The 16,530-nt window shown below is 35.2% G+C and overlaps 1 protein-coding gene across 3 annotated transcripts in view; it reads left to right on the top strand.

Annotated features, from left to right (window-relative positions):
• The first annotated feature begins 1,634 nt into the window (after window positions 1-1,634).
• Window positions 1,635-16,530, top strand: part of Chodl (chondrolectin) — a 28,258-nt gene continuing 13,362 nt past the window's right edge. For 2 of the 3 annotated variants that reach the window (XM_021256127.2, XM_087213688.1), the window contains exons 1-3: window positions 1,918-2,099; window positions 12,468-12,777; window positions 12,904-13,061. In XM_021256127.2, coding sequence (XP_021111786.1) covers window positions 2,024-2,099; window positions 12,468-12,777; window positions 12,904-13,061 — 544 coding nt within the window. In that variant the 5' untranslated portion in view covers window positions 1,918-2,023. Of the gene's footprint in view, window positions 2,100-12,467; window positions 12,778-12,903; window positions 13,062-16,530 lie in introns of all 3 variants that reach the window. The other variant, XM_004842214.4, reaches the window with a different exon arrangement.

Genomic DNA, 16,530 nt, shown 5'->3' with positions numbered 1-16,530 from the left:
CTTTGGGAATAGAGTGGCATGAAAGAGGTTAGGAAATCCCATGAAGAATCTAAGTCCTCAGGCATTTGGAGAGGTCCCGCATACCATCAGCCAAAGGTAACCTGCACCCCCAAACCTGACTGCTTCTGGAGAGTGCGTGCAAATACACCTAGAAACATATGCCTAATTCCTCTATGCTAAAATGATATTTCATTTGTTCTTCCACAAAAGCTGTTTTGACTCCCAATCAATATTTCATTGCATTTCTTTTTTCATGATGGATTGTGAGCCTCTGGAAGGCAGCACTCTGACCACATTTACACCCACAGATCCACTTTGACAGTTTTTGTAGGGTTCAGCTACACTTTCACTGCCTTGATACTTTATCAGTTGTCCATTCAAAATTTCGGAACTTCTGTTTTTCTTTTTTAATTTGGTGAATAGTTTGTGGTGAAACTCACAGATCCTTTACAAAATCCAGACTTTTCAATTTTCCATGCCCCTGCCAAAATTTCTGTATTTACAAATAATACAATGAAAAATTCATTGCTAGGGCACACATAATTGTAAGTTCTTTCCAAGTATTAACATTTTTCATTCGAAAGATCTTGTTCAGACTATGGTAACATTGACATCTCTTCTTCAAGAAAAAAATTCAACAAATATTTAAAGCATCTTTATGGCTTATGAAAACCAGAGACAGCGAGATGTTAGGAGAAAATGTACTACTCATTAAGACAAATGGATTTTATTTAACAAATCTTGGCACATTAGAGCAATACAATAGGAAAATGCCAAGTCTACTGAGGGTTATTATGAGAGGAGTTTTAGGGTTCATACCATAAGCTAGATACAGAAAAATGTCCCATCACAGACTGCTATTCCATTCTGTGAGTGGACAGTTACAGTAAAGAGCAGGTCAGGTTATGGAAACATTGCTTTGTATGTTTTAAGATGAACTTTATGTCTAATGTGAACAGTAAGTCACCAATAAATGACTATAAAGAAATAAGTAAATTTTATATCCAGGAATTTCCCAAGAATTTGGAATATTTATTTTGTCTTGATGATTTTCTCTAGAGTTGCAGAAACTGAGATTGATATCAGTCGGGAAAGCTATGCTTCCAATATTCCCTTCAATTTACTTCTGTTGCAATTCAGTCAAACAACCTGCTTGGAAATAATCTATATACCAAACCTAGGTGGGGAAAAACCTGCTGCTTTCTATAATTCACAGAGCAGGTTTTGGCTCCCAGTGTGCCAATCCGTCTTAAATAGTGGCTACTGCCCTGCATCTAGCAATTCACATGATTAAGCAATTTAGAGAAAGTCCCCACAACTTGGCATCCCCATGGACATTTATCTCTGAGAAAACCAAATGGATCCAACTTTTGCCAGAGTTTAATAGCAAAGCTGTCACATTTTACACAAATGAGTTCGGAGTCTGTTAGCCAATGGGAAGAGGGCAGGAGGAGGAGGGGGAGGAAAGAGGTGGGACTGCTGACTGGACGGTTTGCAAAGTGGCTCCAGTTTTTGGGAGGAGTGGCCATGATGATTCTGCTTAGCAGAAGAGACGAAGTAGTTAAAAATTATTACCAGCGAGGGGCAGGGACCCAAGGATGTGTCTATATAAGACCGTGCCTTCAGCGCAGAGCCTCTGCTACTGCCGCAAGAGTCCGCACCAGGTCGCAGGAGCCCAGCCCTTCAGTGACAGGAGCCAGGGACAGAAGCAAAGGGCAACAGACTGGTCCACTCTGGGGCTCCTGCTTCACATCTGAAACAGGCACAGGACCCCCTAACTTCAGTCCCCTGTCCTCAAACTCACACCCGCGGGGTTGCAGGCCCTAGCCCAACACACCCGCGCGCGGCACAAGCACGCCTGAAGGCAGGTCCCACACCAGGGCTATGCGAGCAGGAGCCCAGGCGACTGGCCTTGGGCGGAGGGAATAGGACCCAGCGGGAGGCAAAGAGGTTGCAGGGTTAGAGTCCTGGGCGGAGGACACCTTAGCTGCGAGACACCTGCTGCTGCCGCCTCGCCAGGAAGATGCGCGTGGTCTCCCTGCTGCTGGGCGCAGCACTGCTCTGCGGCCACGGAGCCTTCTGCCGCCGGGTCGTCAGCGGTAAGTCTGGGGGAGCCTGCTCAGGGGCTACGCGGGCCACAGGCTGCGCGGAGCTGCGGGGTGGGGTGCGATGGAGAGCTACGACGGGGATGGGACTGGGAGGAAGTGCGCAAAAATGGATCTTGCCGTTTTTTCTCCTCTCACCCAAAGGCACAGCGAAAAGTTCAATTTTTTCCCCAAGTGCCTTGTTCAGTAGCCACGGAGAAGGCTCCAGCCTGAACCTGGGCGGTACAACCTCGCCCAGGAGTGAAAAGGGGTGGGGTAGACGCAACCAGAAACAGAAAAAGCCGCAGCAGAAATGCCACCCTCTCCCGGCCGGACTCGACTTCAGGAGTGGTTTCTGGGACCAGACCAGTGCACGGTGGGTCCCTCCAGGAGTCCTGAATCACAGCCTTTGTTCTCGGGAGGACTGGCAAAGAACCGGGTTCAGGTTATGCCCAGACGCCTTGCCTTCTCACACCTTATTCCAAGTTAGTGACGTCTCAGAGAATGAATTCAGCTAGGGCTGGATTGAGGTGTACTCGGTAATAACTGAAGAAGGTCTCACCATACAAAAGGCACACAATTAAATCTGTCAAATCAGTGCAAGGCAAATGGGTTAAAATGGGCGAGCTTCCCAGCATTGTCTCTGATTTTTCATTTTCAGCACTCTCTTTCTGTTGAACAGTTTATATTGTATCCACCCTCCCTTACTTTTAAGAGGGGGAAGTCTCTTTAAAAGGATGTAGATTCTCAATGGCCAGGATGGAGATGAGTAGGGTCTTCCATGAAGGACGGACATAGCTACCCTCAGAGTAATCTGTTGCTATGCTCATTAAAGCATTACAGTAAATAGGTGTTGGGTGTATATGAGCATGTGTTTTAAAGGCGAAAAGTTTGGGGTTTTTTTTAACATAAAAAGTACACAAAGTCCTGTTCGTATTTTGTGCCTTTCTTTGGACAACAGGTGTCACTAGATGTAGAAATAAATGATAGATGACAGCGACTTAATCAGTTGTGAAGCTAGACCTTTGGAAACTGGCATATTACACTTAATTGCTACTGATCTTACCCTCAGCAACGTCTGATATTCCACACGGTCAGAATATAATTCTTAAATAGTTAGTTGCCAGTCACTCCCCACTTGATGTTTTCAGGTTGTGCAGAAGCAGTAACATTATATCCTTTCTTCCCTAACTTCTCTGAGAATAAACATGTTGAAGTATATAGACCTCTCTGATGGTGTGAATTACATATCTGCCTTTATTAGCTTTATTCATATAAATGGATGAACAGCAGTGATTGTGTAAGTTTTTTCTGAAACAAATACAAACATGTCATTGAATTAATATGCTATTGGCTATTGGTGTATTCTTGTTTATATGCCTTAAAATTTCAAGGGGGAAAAAGAAACCTTAAGCAAAAACAAAACTTAAATTATTTATGAAAAGTTTATTTTGTGTTCTGTTAAGACATAAATTACTTCAAACCCTTTACTGTGTTTTTCTGTGAAGAATTTAAAACATCTTGAAGATGACTCTGGAAAATTTCTAAGTAACTGAACATGATCTATTTGATTAACATAAATGATGATGTTTACTTGATATTAAAACAATTAACTAGCTACGTTTTTCTTATGAATAATTCAATTTTCTTTCGGCTTGAAACTCAACCATTTATAAATTAATTTGTGAGTCTTATGCTTTGAAGAGTAATTTTTAAAAACCTAGATTTCATCTGTGATGGGCTGTGGAGACAGTAAGTTAAAGCCTAACACATGTGAAGCAGTGCTTCCTACAGGTCCTCTGCCTCCCTCTTGGACCTCAGTTCTCAGTGGTGCATTGACCTCATTGTGCCACTAGGGACCTTTTATCAAAACTCCTTTCAAGTCTATGAGAAAAACTGAAACAGCTTCTTTGGGACTATTATTAGGAATATACTTACAACACCTGGTACAAAGTTTCTATTTATTAAATTTCACATCAATAATTTATAATTTCTATGTAACACACACAAATAATCACTTACTTGCCTCTTCCAAAAACAGGTGCTCACAAAATAATTCACCGTAGAAATTCTTTGTATTTAATACCTTAAAATATTCAAAAAGATACTTTTCAACACTTATAAATGCAACATTTTAAAAGTTCTGAGCATTATTTAAAAATAAGGTGAAAATATTTTAGCAAAAAATAACATTTCAAATAACTTCATCATCATCTGGCCCATCAGACTGAATGCTATTTAATAGCATGCATGGCATTCAATAGCATAAGATTTAATTTTCTAGCAGAAATAAGAAAAAATTCATTACATGAATAAGGAATAAAACATAGAACCAGGATGATAATAATGAAAGAATATTTAATAAATTTATTACTAATTGGGGAGCTACTTTGAGGAGTTTAGACTTGTACTGATTTCTTACTAAAAATATGTGTAGAGAATATTTGTGAGGGCTACAATCATTTAGTTTTGTGAACTAGTATGTAACAACGTTTATTTTAGAACAAAGGCAAGAAGACTTTTACCCATGATACATGGATAAATATGAAAAAGAAGGGTTCAAAAATCAAGTCTATGTTGGCAGGATATATTTGAAGAAAAAATGAAATTTTTAAACATTTGGAGTATTTTGAAGTAAAGTGTTTCTTTCTCTTCTTTCTTCTTTGTTTTAAATTTTTTCTTTTAGTGTGCACAAGTGTGGTCCCCAAACTGTTTATACTGCAAAATGGTATTAGGTGTATTTTATGGTTGTCTAGAACACTTTAATATGCATGATTTCAACCTTCCTATGACTGGCATATATTTTATGGTTGATTTACAGTCCTCTTTTTACCATACAGATAACATAGAATATTGCAAATTCATGGATGATAAGTAACCTATAGATTAATATAATACAATAGCAAGAAAGATACAAGAAACAAACTACTGAACATGTCCCAGTCTATGGAACAGTTTTATGACATCATCAAAAGCATAAAATGATGACTGTGCACTTTTCAAAGATGCAATTACTTTAAGCATCTCTTGAGCAAGAAGAGAACAAATTAATCTTATTACTAGTCATTTAATAAACTAGCCATTTATCATTTCTATTATCCCTTAGCTTTTGTTTGGCATCATTTTATGATTTTGTTTTTGCAACATTTTCCTGAAAATGGAAATATCTATACATTGATTTTAGAAAAGAAGCAGTAGTATGTAAAAGGGTCTACAGAGGAAAGTCAGTCAATCATCACTAATTTTCACTGTTTACAACTGCCTTCTCCTCCAGGCATTCATAAACAGGTGGATGGGTGTGTTAAAACTGTGAGGTAAGTCTCTTTCTTTCAGGGCTTTAACATATTACTGATGATATAACACAGCATGACAAGATGAGTATAGTTTTACTTTGTATTAGAAAAACATTCAGTCTTGGCCTTGTTTGTTTTATTTGGAAAAAAAAAGCGACAGACTGAAAAAAAAGCTAAAGGTGTATAGAGTTTAAAAATCCAAGATACAAAGTACTGATATTAACTCTGATCTGAATATTCAGCAAAAGAAAATCTAAACTCTACTTAGAAGCAAGTACTCAATGCACACCCTTGCATGTGGTAGCATCCAGTAATCAATAAGATCAATACTTGTCATGGGTTAAATCTGGATGTCTCCCCAAAACCTCATGTGCCCATGAGCAGGGATTTGGGAATGTGATTTGACCACCAGGACGAAATAGCTAAATATCCTCTTAGGAGGTGGGGCCTGTTTAGAAGAAGTGGGCCAGTGGGGACGTGACCCCAGGGAGGATGCCTCTGCCTCACAGGATTCTCCCTTGCACTCAGCTTCCCGCCATTGTGATGAAGTGAGCAGCTTTCCTTCTCCCAGGCTCTTCCTGCCTTGGAATCAGCAGACTATGCACTAAAACCATGAGCCAAAAATAATTCTCTCTCCTTTAAGTTGAGGGTGTCAGATACTTTGTTCCAGCTATGAGGAAAGTGACTAAGCCAATGTTAATGATTATAACACAGATGACAAACCTAGTGCTTATATGCAGCAATTCTTTGGTTCGTGAACTATTCCATGATTATATTATGTCACATATATTGAGACAGCATAGAAGTCAGGGTAAATAAATTACAGAACTAGATAGCCTTGTTCTAAACCTGACTTTGACACTTGTGAGTTTGTAAGCTGTGTGAACTTGGGCAAATTATTAAACTTTTCTCTGCCTGGTTTGTCTATTTTAAAAATGATATGAGAATATGCACATTATAAGGCTTCTGGGAGAACTGAAAGGCTTCAAATAGTTCTATACTTCTGTGTTCCCTGTATAGAAGTACAAGGCAAGAGGACAAGCAAAGGAGCTCAGCATGGCCAGCCCTATTCTCATTGAGTCTTCCTAGAAACAAAGGCGACTTTTTCTAGGTGATTACTTTAGAAAGGGGATCTTTTAACATATTCCACTAGGTGAGGTCATACTTTCATGATTTTCTAAAATATATGAGTTCTACTAGAAGTGAGGTCCTATACTCTTAATTTATTGATTAATGTCAGGCCATTAATAATATCATTAGTTCCATAAAGTTTATAAGCATTTTCACTTTTGAAAAGAATTTATTAGTGCAAGCTAGCACTATGTGATGGTGGGGTTTATTTTGGGAAGTTGCTACATGCAGTTAGCATCTTAATCAATTTCAATCCCCTTACCTCTCTTTCCCTTTTGTTCGCCCTCCTCTCCCACTTATCCCCTTCCCTGACTCCAGAAGTCTACCTCTTGATTTTTTGTATGTTTTAGGTAAGATGACTGAAGCCAAGAAAGTTTAGGATATTCTAAGTACCCACATTTCAAGCGTAAAGCTGGAATTCAAATCTAATTATTTTTAATTGGATATCTGTGAATTCTTAAATTACTTTATTGCTTGGTTTACCATTTATTATTCTATTTTAAGAATTAAGTTTTTTTGGAAACAATAAGTCTTATACTTTTCTCAAAAAGCTTATGGTAATTCCTACCTGAAGAAGTTGGGCTTGCTGCTGACATTATGATCCATAAGATGACTGCAGATTTGATTTTGTCTCTCAGTGTAAGAAAATAGATTTCATGTGTAGTGCATCCTGTAATTAAGTGCATTATAAAATATCTCTTGCAAAAATAAGTTTATTAAAATATTTTTATTTAAAAGAAATATATTTAAGACGTTATAATATTGAGCACTGACAGCATAGAAGCTCAGTAGCATCCCCCCCTTTTTTAGGATAAAATTATTGGCATTGTTTTCAGAGTTTATTCCACTCTCTATATTGCCATTTCAGTATACTTTCCAGTGTGATTTTGAGGAGGTTAAGGAGGAATTATGAAAAAAAAAAAGTATTTGGAGGATACTAGTAAAATGTGTTCAATTCAGTCAGTCTGGTTTGGGGTAAAATTTACCCTACAGACAATCTTTTATATAACTTTCTTTTGCAATTAAAAGGAGATCATAATTGGACAACAAAATTTTGTAGTATGTCTCCTATGATTTTATTGAAAAGTATGATCTAAATTCAATACTAGTGTAATAGTAATAATATTTGATTAGTGTGAACATAAGGAAAATTTTATCATCTTCATAATTAATTGCTAAGTTTTAAACTATAAAAAAGTAAATGACATACACAAAATAAAACCAAATTATTGGTCCTTTTTATGCAAGAAGAAAAAGGCAACTGTCATGATTTCATGAGTTTGGCTCTGCTTTTCCATTATTGTCCAACACACCTAAAACTCTGCCAATATTTACTGTACAAGACTTTTTTCATTACTAAAAAAAGGACATCTATTTATGGAGATAGTAGCAGAATTCTCATTGTGACAGTGACAGGAATATTTATATTAATAGTTGTTACTAGGGATTATCTTTCAACAGGAGTCTACATATGCAGGTAGCTGTGTGTATGTGTGAACATGAGTGTGTGAAACTAATGGGGTGAATATTTCTTTTCACCGTTCTATAAAATTCAGTGCAGAAAACTTAAACATTTAAATACGTTTTAGATTTAAAGTTTATGTAGCTCCAGAATGTATTAATGGAAACTGTGCAAAGATACTGTCTCAGAGTTCATTTTTCTCAATGTGTTTACAGAATCTTGAGTGGAATGTCTTTGCTCTCTCTTGTAGATAATCCAACAATCAAAAGATGTTTTCAAGTACAGATTCTGAGTGACAATTGTTTACAGTTAGATAGTATAAATGTATCCTCAATGTAATAAAAACCACTATATGATGCTCCAAATGCTTACCTATCCTATCACAAGTCAGTGCAGGATTTTATTTGAATATGGTATTTAAAAGTAAGAGATATGAATATTCTCCATGAGATCTCACAAAATAAGAAAGGAAACAATCAGAATTGTTCTCTACTATGATTACTCTTTACAGAAGTGGGAAAGTTGCTTCCAGGAGATCTACATTAACAGAGCTTTTCTGGGAATTAGGGCAACATTTGTTTCCCAGCTGTTGGAGTTCCACTGCAGTAGCAGCCAAATGGAATCAGCTGAAAGGCAGTGAGAGGGTCAATAGCTTCTACCGCTGCTGATTTTGCTGCAATAAACTGGAAATCAGCAGTAAAATGGAATAGGGTGTAAAGAAATTCTTAGTGTCAGCTTTTACTTATACATAAGCCATAAAAACTGTACAATCTACTACTTTCTGAAAGCTGCCTTGCTATATCTGAACTTGGTGACTTTTCCATTCAAATCTGAAGACACTGCTGATAGTCAATACCCTTTGAAGTTAATATATCTTTTCTGGTTGATAATAGGGTATTGTCTTCCCTTAAGAGTCTCCTTTCTATGTAGCCATCACAGTGTCCATTGCTTATCCAGGGCCTATGGACTACTCTATTATTCAAGTAGTCAAAGCTGGCTATTAATAAGGATCCATGCAGTATTAGTTGTTAATTATTTTAAATATAATCCACATACACACATTTTTCTTTTATTATTTCTATACAATCTAACATGGTAATGTGAGAAATTTCCACATTATACAACATTGTATTAGAGATGTTATCTTAGTTTTATAAAAGAGTTAATTCTCATCATCAGTTTTGCATCTTCACCATGGGTTAATCAGTCTTGGACTTACTTTTTAAAATACCAAAGATAATGAGTACTGTCCTTTAGTAGATAAATAATGTTCAGGCATCCTCTGGATATGTTATGAATTTCTCAAAAATAAATACATTTTTATCATTAAAACATCTGGCTACTCTGTTTTTTTTTCATTTGATGTGTTTTGAAATCCTGCAAAACAATGTTGGAAAAATGTAACATTTCAGAAGTGCTAGAATCAAATTCAAAGATGAATGTTATTTGAGTAAAAAGTCATACAAGTTGAAAGCTCAAGGGAATGTGGTTAGAATATATTTGGAGATTTAGAAATATGTAAAAGCTATTGGAGATGAAAATGGAAATGGAGCTTTCTTCTTAAAAATATGAATAAAAGTCTAACCTTAATAGCATTGTTAGAATATTGCCAGGAACAACCATTTTAAATTGTGCAATCATCATAAAACCTAATAATATATGGAGAAATTTACAAAATACTCTTGGGACTTTCACCATCTCCTCTCAAAGATTATTTTTGGACTGATTTGTCCCCTGAAATCTCCTTAACTCATTTTCTATGGTTATACATAATAACTTGCTATTTTTTGTTAACAATTAGTTTAGCCAGTCTATTGATTTGTTTTTATTATTCAGTGAGCTGCTCCTGGGTCCAGATGACAGCTAATGAGACAGAGAAGACAACTGTTGGCTTGCTCACATTGCTATTCTATGTTCTCAGCTTGTGTCAAGATCTTGAATGCTTAGGGCCAAGGATTTAGCTCAGTGGTTCTGCCGCCTGCCTCGTAAGCACAAGGACCTGAGTTCAATCCCTGGTACCAAAAAAAAAAAAAAAAAAGATCTTGAATGCCTATCACTCAAGCACTGTTGTGAAGTTAATGGCCTTCTGCTGATTTCTTCTCACTCTGGCCTGGACAGTCATCATAGGTCACTAATTGCTGATTCTGGGGAGGCAAGATGGATGTGATGATACACTAGCTCAGTGTGATGTAATGTAATAAGAATACAAAGCTTGATTGTTTTATTTTTCACCAGTATTTAGGTATGTAACACCTTCCAACCCTGTACTACTGACTTTTCTTGATAGTCTATAAATTTAGGTAAGTAGTAGAAAAAGTCTTCAAATTCAACAAGAATAACATTCATGTAGATGAATAGCAAGAAAGTGATAAAACTGTCTTATTTTCTCAATGTAAAATATTTTATTTAATTTTATATAAAATATGTACTTGGTAGTTTGTTTGCCAAGTCCAAATCTAAACTAGGGTCAGAGCAAAACTAAGAGAGTAGTAGAGGCAGTGGATAACAGTTTAGGGATAACAAATATTAACACAGATGGTTCTGTAGCAGTTTGAAGATAACAATGGAGATCAGAGATGGGCAAAGGAAGCTAAAGAAAACTAAAACAAGACAGCATGACCATTCTGGATATTGCCTCTATAGTCTTAGCGTACATGCTTGGTGATGAAAAATGTAGGTGGGTATAAGCAGTAGAGTAATTGGAATTTCATTGCTGGCAGAATTAGGTAAATTCTACCCACTATAATATTCATTGTATAATATAGCTTTAGGATGGCCCATGGTATCATCCACATTTGCAGTTAAGTCATTAAGTAATTAGGAAAACTCATTCTGCTTCATATACAGTGTTATGTGAGATTCAATTTTGAGACTTTTTTTTTAAAAACCAAATTCTTGTTGCCTGTGTATTTATGAATTCACAGATACTGTTAGACCAAAAGTAAAGTTGTTATAAAGTTTGAAAGAAAGGTGATTTTCTACTCAGAGATCTCAAGAATTACCTTAAGCTTCAGTTGCAGTTCTGGCTAATAAAACAAATTTATTAAAAATATACAATGACTTTCAAGCAATTAGATATCAGGATAAATGGGTAAAATGAGTGTTGTAGCTCACAAAAATTGTGAAGTGCAACTATAAGATAGAAATTATATTTTAATCTTTTCTTCCAAATTTAGAAAATTTTATTTATTTGTTTCATTTTGTTTTGTTTTTATAGATTTTGGCCCCTTGATTGTTTTTAGCCCTTATTTCTAGAGAAATATTATAAAACCACCAATAGCTAAGATTAACTAAATGAATTTGGGTTTAAATTTAATGAAATTCTGAATTAGGGAGGGTTTTAAAACTATAATGTTATTACTTTCAAACTTTAAAAAAGGAGGCAATTTTAGTCTAATAGTGAACTTTTGAGGTAGAATTTAAAAAGTCATTTTTAATGTCTAATGTATGAATAGGTCTTCTAAAGTTGACAAATGATTTGTTCTCGAGTCCGCTAAATATTTTCTGTTTTATCAGTTTTGAGCTAATAATTTTAACTGTCTTCAAAAGACAAGTTTGGCTAAACCTCAGCCTATCCTCATCTCTGTGGATATTATCAGAAAGGGAATATTTAGCTATTGTTGAGATTTTCCTAGCTTCTTTATTTTGTGATGCACTTATTTCAACTGTTCCAAGCTATCACATATTTTTCATCACATTTAAAACTCATTCCTTTGTTTAAGTACTTGATTCTCTAAATTCAAATTTAGAAGTTTTCATTTGAAATTTATGACCTACCTAACATGTTTCTGAAAAATGAGAGAGGATGTTGGCTTAGGGGTTGGGGTTCATACACAACGTGTCCAATAAAAGCAGAATGGCTGAAAGAATTGGTAGCAGGATTTTTTTCAAAGACAGTGCATGCCATGCTCACTAATTTATTCTGCGACTTCTGATATAACACTATTAATTGTTCATTATGATAATTACCTTCATTCTGGACCCTACTAACTTTCAGTTGCAGTGGATTTGCTCTAAGATATACATAATCAAAATAAATATTAACTGTATAAGTTTACCACTTTTACATCTTGAGAACTCCTTAAGTAAAATTCTTGTATTTTCTTTTTCTTGATTTTAATAATTAAATTCCTTTATGAGTTCTTCTTTCATAACTTCGAACTTTTAGCTCACTTTGCTATATATACCTGAAATTCCTTTTGCTATTTTCGCTTGCTACGATAATGGGGTTATGAAAATCTAAACCAAAGGTATTTTTACTCTCTTAACAATCATTTCTTTGAAGTACTATGTTTAAAATTTCATCTATCAAATTTACAAAAGATCAGTTTACTTTTACAAGGTGAGAGTAATGGGCTTTCATATAAAGTTTACTAAGTGTTTCAATCAGAAAAGCATTCTCAGTAGTATGTTTTTCATTAACTTGTTCTTTAATTTTAATTATTAGTGGATTATGAATATAGTTCAGTTAATCAGTATATGGCATCTTTTTTTCAGGCCAAAAGGTGTGTTTTGCTGATGTGAAGCATCCCTGCTACAAAATGGCCTACTTCCATGAATTGTCCAGCCGAGTGAGCTTTCAGGAGGCTCGCCTGGCTTGTGAGAGTGAGGGAGGGGTCCTCCTCAGTCTTGAGAATGAAGCAGAACAGAAGTTAATAGAGAGCATGTTGCAAAACTTGACAAAACCTGGAACAGGAATTTCCGATGGTGATTTCTGGATAGGGCTGTGGAGAAATGGAGATGGCCAAACTTCTGGTGCCTGCCCAGATCTTTACCAGTGGTCTGATGGAAGCAGTTCCCAGTACCGGTGAGTATGGATCTTGTGGCGCCCAGTGGTAAGGGAGGTTCTATGCCCTGGAGAGGACGTCAGAATGGGATAGGCAGAAGCATGCAGAAGGCAATAGTAAATGTCCCCATTGCTCTCTACTTGCAGGAACTGGTATACTGATGAACCTTCCTGTGGAAGTGAAAAGTGTGTTGTGATGTATCATCAACCAACTGCCAATCCAGGCCTTGGGGGTCCCTACCTTTACCAGTGGAATGATGACAGGTGCAACATGAAGCACAATTATGTCTGCAAGTATGAACCAGGTAAGTAATGGAGTCAGCAGGAATGGTGAATTTTTGTAGGTATTTGCTTATATTGTATTTGGCTTTAAGCTTTGTGACTTTTGGCTCTGTTTCTGCAAGGAAATATGGGATCACCTTCCTGCTTATCCTAACATCACTCAATGAACAAAGCTCTTTGTATGCTACAGAGCAAACAGTCCAAGGAGCTGAGGGGTAAATAGAAATATCTGAAGGGGTGTCCTTGAGAGAAATAATCATTTCTAAAATTAAGGCCAAATTGTTTTTGCAATTAGATTTTATGAACAATAAATATCTATTTTAAAATATTTTCAATATGTAATATAATCTGTGGAAAGTAGCTGTATGTCACCAAAGCAACTTTAGACTTACATATGGGAACAACAGTTCCTCAGATACTTTTTGGTAAATTTAAGGATATAAACTAACTTCCTCCTAGCAATTAGCTTAATGTGTTGTAGTACAATACTTGGGACATGGTCCTCCATAAAAGCCCAACTAATAGTAGCTTGTTTTCCCATAGTGGAAAAAAGTAGGGGGCATGTGACATGCACTCTCTCTATGTTTCTCATTCTTTGAAATATGTCTCCCTAGGTAGCTTTTTTTTGAAAACTCTAATTACTTCCTATATGCAGCAAATGGGCAGAGTGCATTGACTTGAGCTATTTTAGTATGGTTTTCTGCTGCAAAGAGTAAATTTGAATTACTTTAAATAGGACACCTCAAATTGATATTTGACTAAAAGAAGGACTAATCAAGACTACAGAAACTCATAATTTTTAAATTATGTGAGAAAGTCAAGTTAGACTTGAATTTTTTTTCTGCCTCCTCCTCGGTGTTTGAAAGTGTCATTTTAACTCTTCTGAAGGGCTCTCTGCTTGCCTTGGTAATATGTGTTCACAGAAGCCAATTATAGTCAAGAACTGCTGTTTCCATTATTCTCTTGAAATTACATGATTCCTTTTCTCATAAGACCGTAAAGCACAGGGATTATTTGGATTAGATTTACCCTTCTCTTGTGTTCATCCTGCTCTTGAGTATATTAGCCAACTTTTTATATCCCTGGTGAGTTTATTCTTTAACCTCCTCGGTTGCTAAATCCATCATTACCCTCCTGGAAACGTTTACAAAGCTAAGTCTCTAATGCACTTATGTTCTTTGTCTTCATTTTTCCCTTGGAAAAATATAAAGTTGAGATTCTCTGATATTTTAAATTTTCTTAAATCTGTTGAAGAAAACAACATATTATAGAGTGTGCCTTTTTAATAATGTAATTAGTTATGCAATAATGGGTTTAATTTTGGAAGATTTGTAAGTGTATATAACATACTTTAGTCATTTCCATCTCTTTTTATTCCTCCTGTCATTCTCTACCTACTCCTTCTGATTCTCTTCCTTTTCTGTTGTATCCTTGATACAGTACTGTCCTACCCTTTCTTTTGAGTTATTGGGTCATCAGTTTGACACTCTATTTTGTTTTTATGTGTACCATACTTCCTTCATTTTTAAGAAACTATCAAACTTACAATCTACTTCTTTACTTATTTTGTGTTAGTGATCTATGTTTGTATTATCTATGTAAGAGGATTTAAAACAAAATTATGCTGTTCTTTATCTTTCCCATTCTCCCCAAATCTTCAAATAATCAATATTTATTAAAATATTTTATATACTCTTCTTATCACGTATACAGTACAGGGTTATAGTTACCTTTATCAACATACCTAGAATTTTCATTATTTATTTTACTTTAACATTTTTATCTTTGTGATCTATTTAATGAATTTTCCTTGAGTATAGCTACATTGGAAAAAATGTTGGAAAATATATTGACTTGATTAAAATCCTCAGTTATGTTTTCAGCACTTGGTATTCAGTGGTATGGGGTTAGAAGAATAAGGAGTGTAGTTAATTAAAATGTATAAATTATAACACTGATTATTTTCTGCTTTATTCTCCAATTTACTAGAACTAGTATGTGATATGAACTTTGTTTCTTCTTTCTGTTCCTATATACCATCTAATAGCATGACTAATATTAACAAATGGGGTAAAAAATTAACCTGGCAATGGCAAAAATAAAATAATTCACTTTAAGTATTTTTTTCTTTTCTCATCCCTTTTTTGTAATTGATCTGTGAATTGCATATCTGTTCTTTGGTCTACCAATGCCACACAAAGACGTTTCATGGGGACACTTTTGAATCTAATTTTTGTATTAAAAATATCTTATGCACGCTTGTTTTAGATATTAAAAATCGCATTTCTAGAACTGTTTTAAAATTTTATTTAATTAGCAATCATTTTGAAGTTTATTGAAATTATTTTTCATAAAAACAGCTTTACATTGATAAGTTGTTTATTTCTATTTTTTTGTTCAATTAACATCAGTTGAGCAATAACAGACAAAGAGTGGCTAAGTTCTGTACAGAAGAATTGTAGACTAGGACTAAATCTTAAATCTAAAGGTGGATATTACAGTGTCAGAGTTAAAGATATGTATAAACATAACAAATGTTACTATAGAATGATGTATTTTTTTAAATTAAATTCTTTTATTGGTACATTGTAGGTATACAACACAATTACATTTCTCATTGGGAATTGTACTTTTACATGATGCATCTTGGTTCTTATTTTTTCCCCATTCCTAGCCCTCCCTTCACACCCTCCACCCTTCCCTATTTACAAAGACTTTATTTCCATTTTTTCCATTCCTCATCATTTTTCCTTTCCCTTTCCTTTCCCCTGCCCTTCCCACTACCCCTACCCCTTTGGACCTTTTCTTCCTATTTTACATTATCGATTATTCATTCTAATCATTGGTACATTTTAGGTATACAATATAATGACATTCATCATTGGAAATTTGCAACTTTACATAGTCTCTCTTGGTTCTTAATTTTCACCCTTGCCCAGCCCTCCCTTCAACCCCTCCATTCCTATTTACAAAGATTTTGTTCCTATTTTTCCATTTTCTCATATTAATCCCATTCCCTTCTATCCTTTCCCCTAGCCCTCCCACTTCCTTCCCCTTTGCCCCTTTTCTTCCTATTTCACATTACCTATGATACATTTAGTCCATATTTACACTTTCAGTTTCTCACACCAGAGAAACTACAGAATGATGTATTATTAATTTTTTAATGACCAGAGACTCTAAGACAATATGAGTAGTAAACATTACTTTTAAAATAATGTTTTATATTGTAAAGACTATATAAGATACCACATGTGATTATTTTCTCCATCAATTGATGGAGAAAAACAAAGAATTACATTTTTGGAGCAAGTGAAAAATTTACAGGTTTTTTCTTACTAATGCAATTTACTTTTACTAAATTATTAAGATAAAAATTATTATTATTATAAGAAAAATATGTGAGGCAAAGTAGTAACAGCTCATGCTAAGAAATTTCAACTTTTTTTTAAGTGTTCCCCATCTTATCACATAAAACCAGAAGAGAAACAA

This window comes from Heterocephalus glaber, unplaced genomic scaffold (genome assembly GCF_053883595.1).
Source record: "Heterocephalus glaber isolate CG9 unplaced genomic scaffold, H.glaber_assembly_v1.0 deba00000122, whole genome shotgun sequence".
Lineage (NCBI taxonomy): Eukaryota > Metazoa > Chordata > Mammalia > Rodentia > Bathyergidae > Heterocephalus > Heterocephalus glaber.
This window is presented reverse-complemented; position numbering and strand designations above follow the sequence as displayed.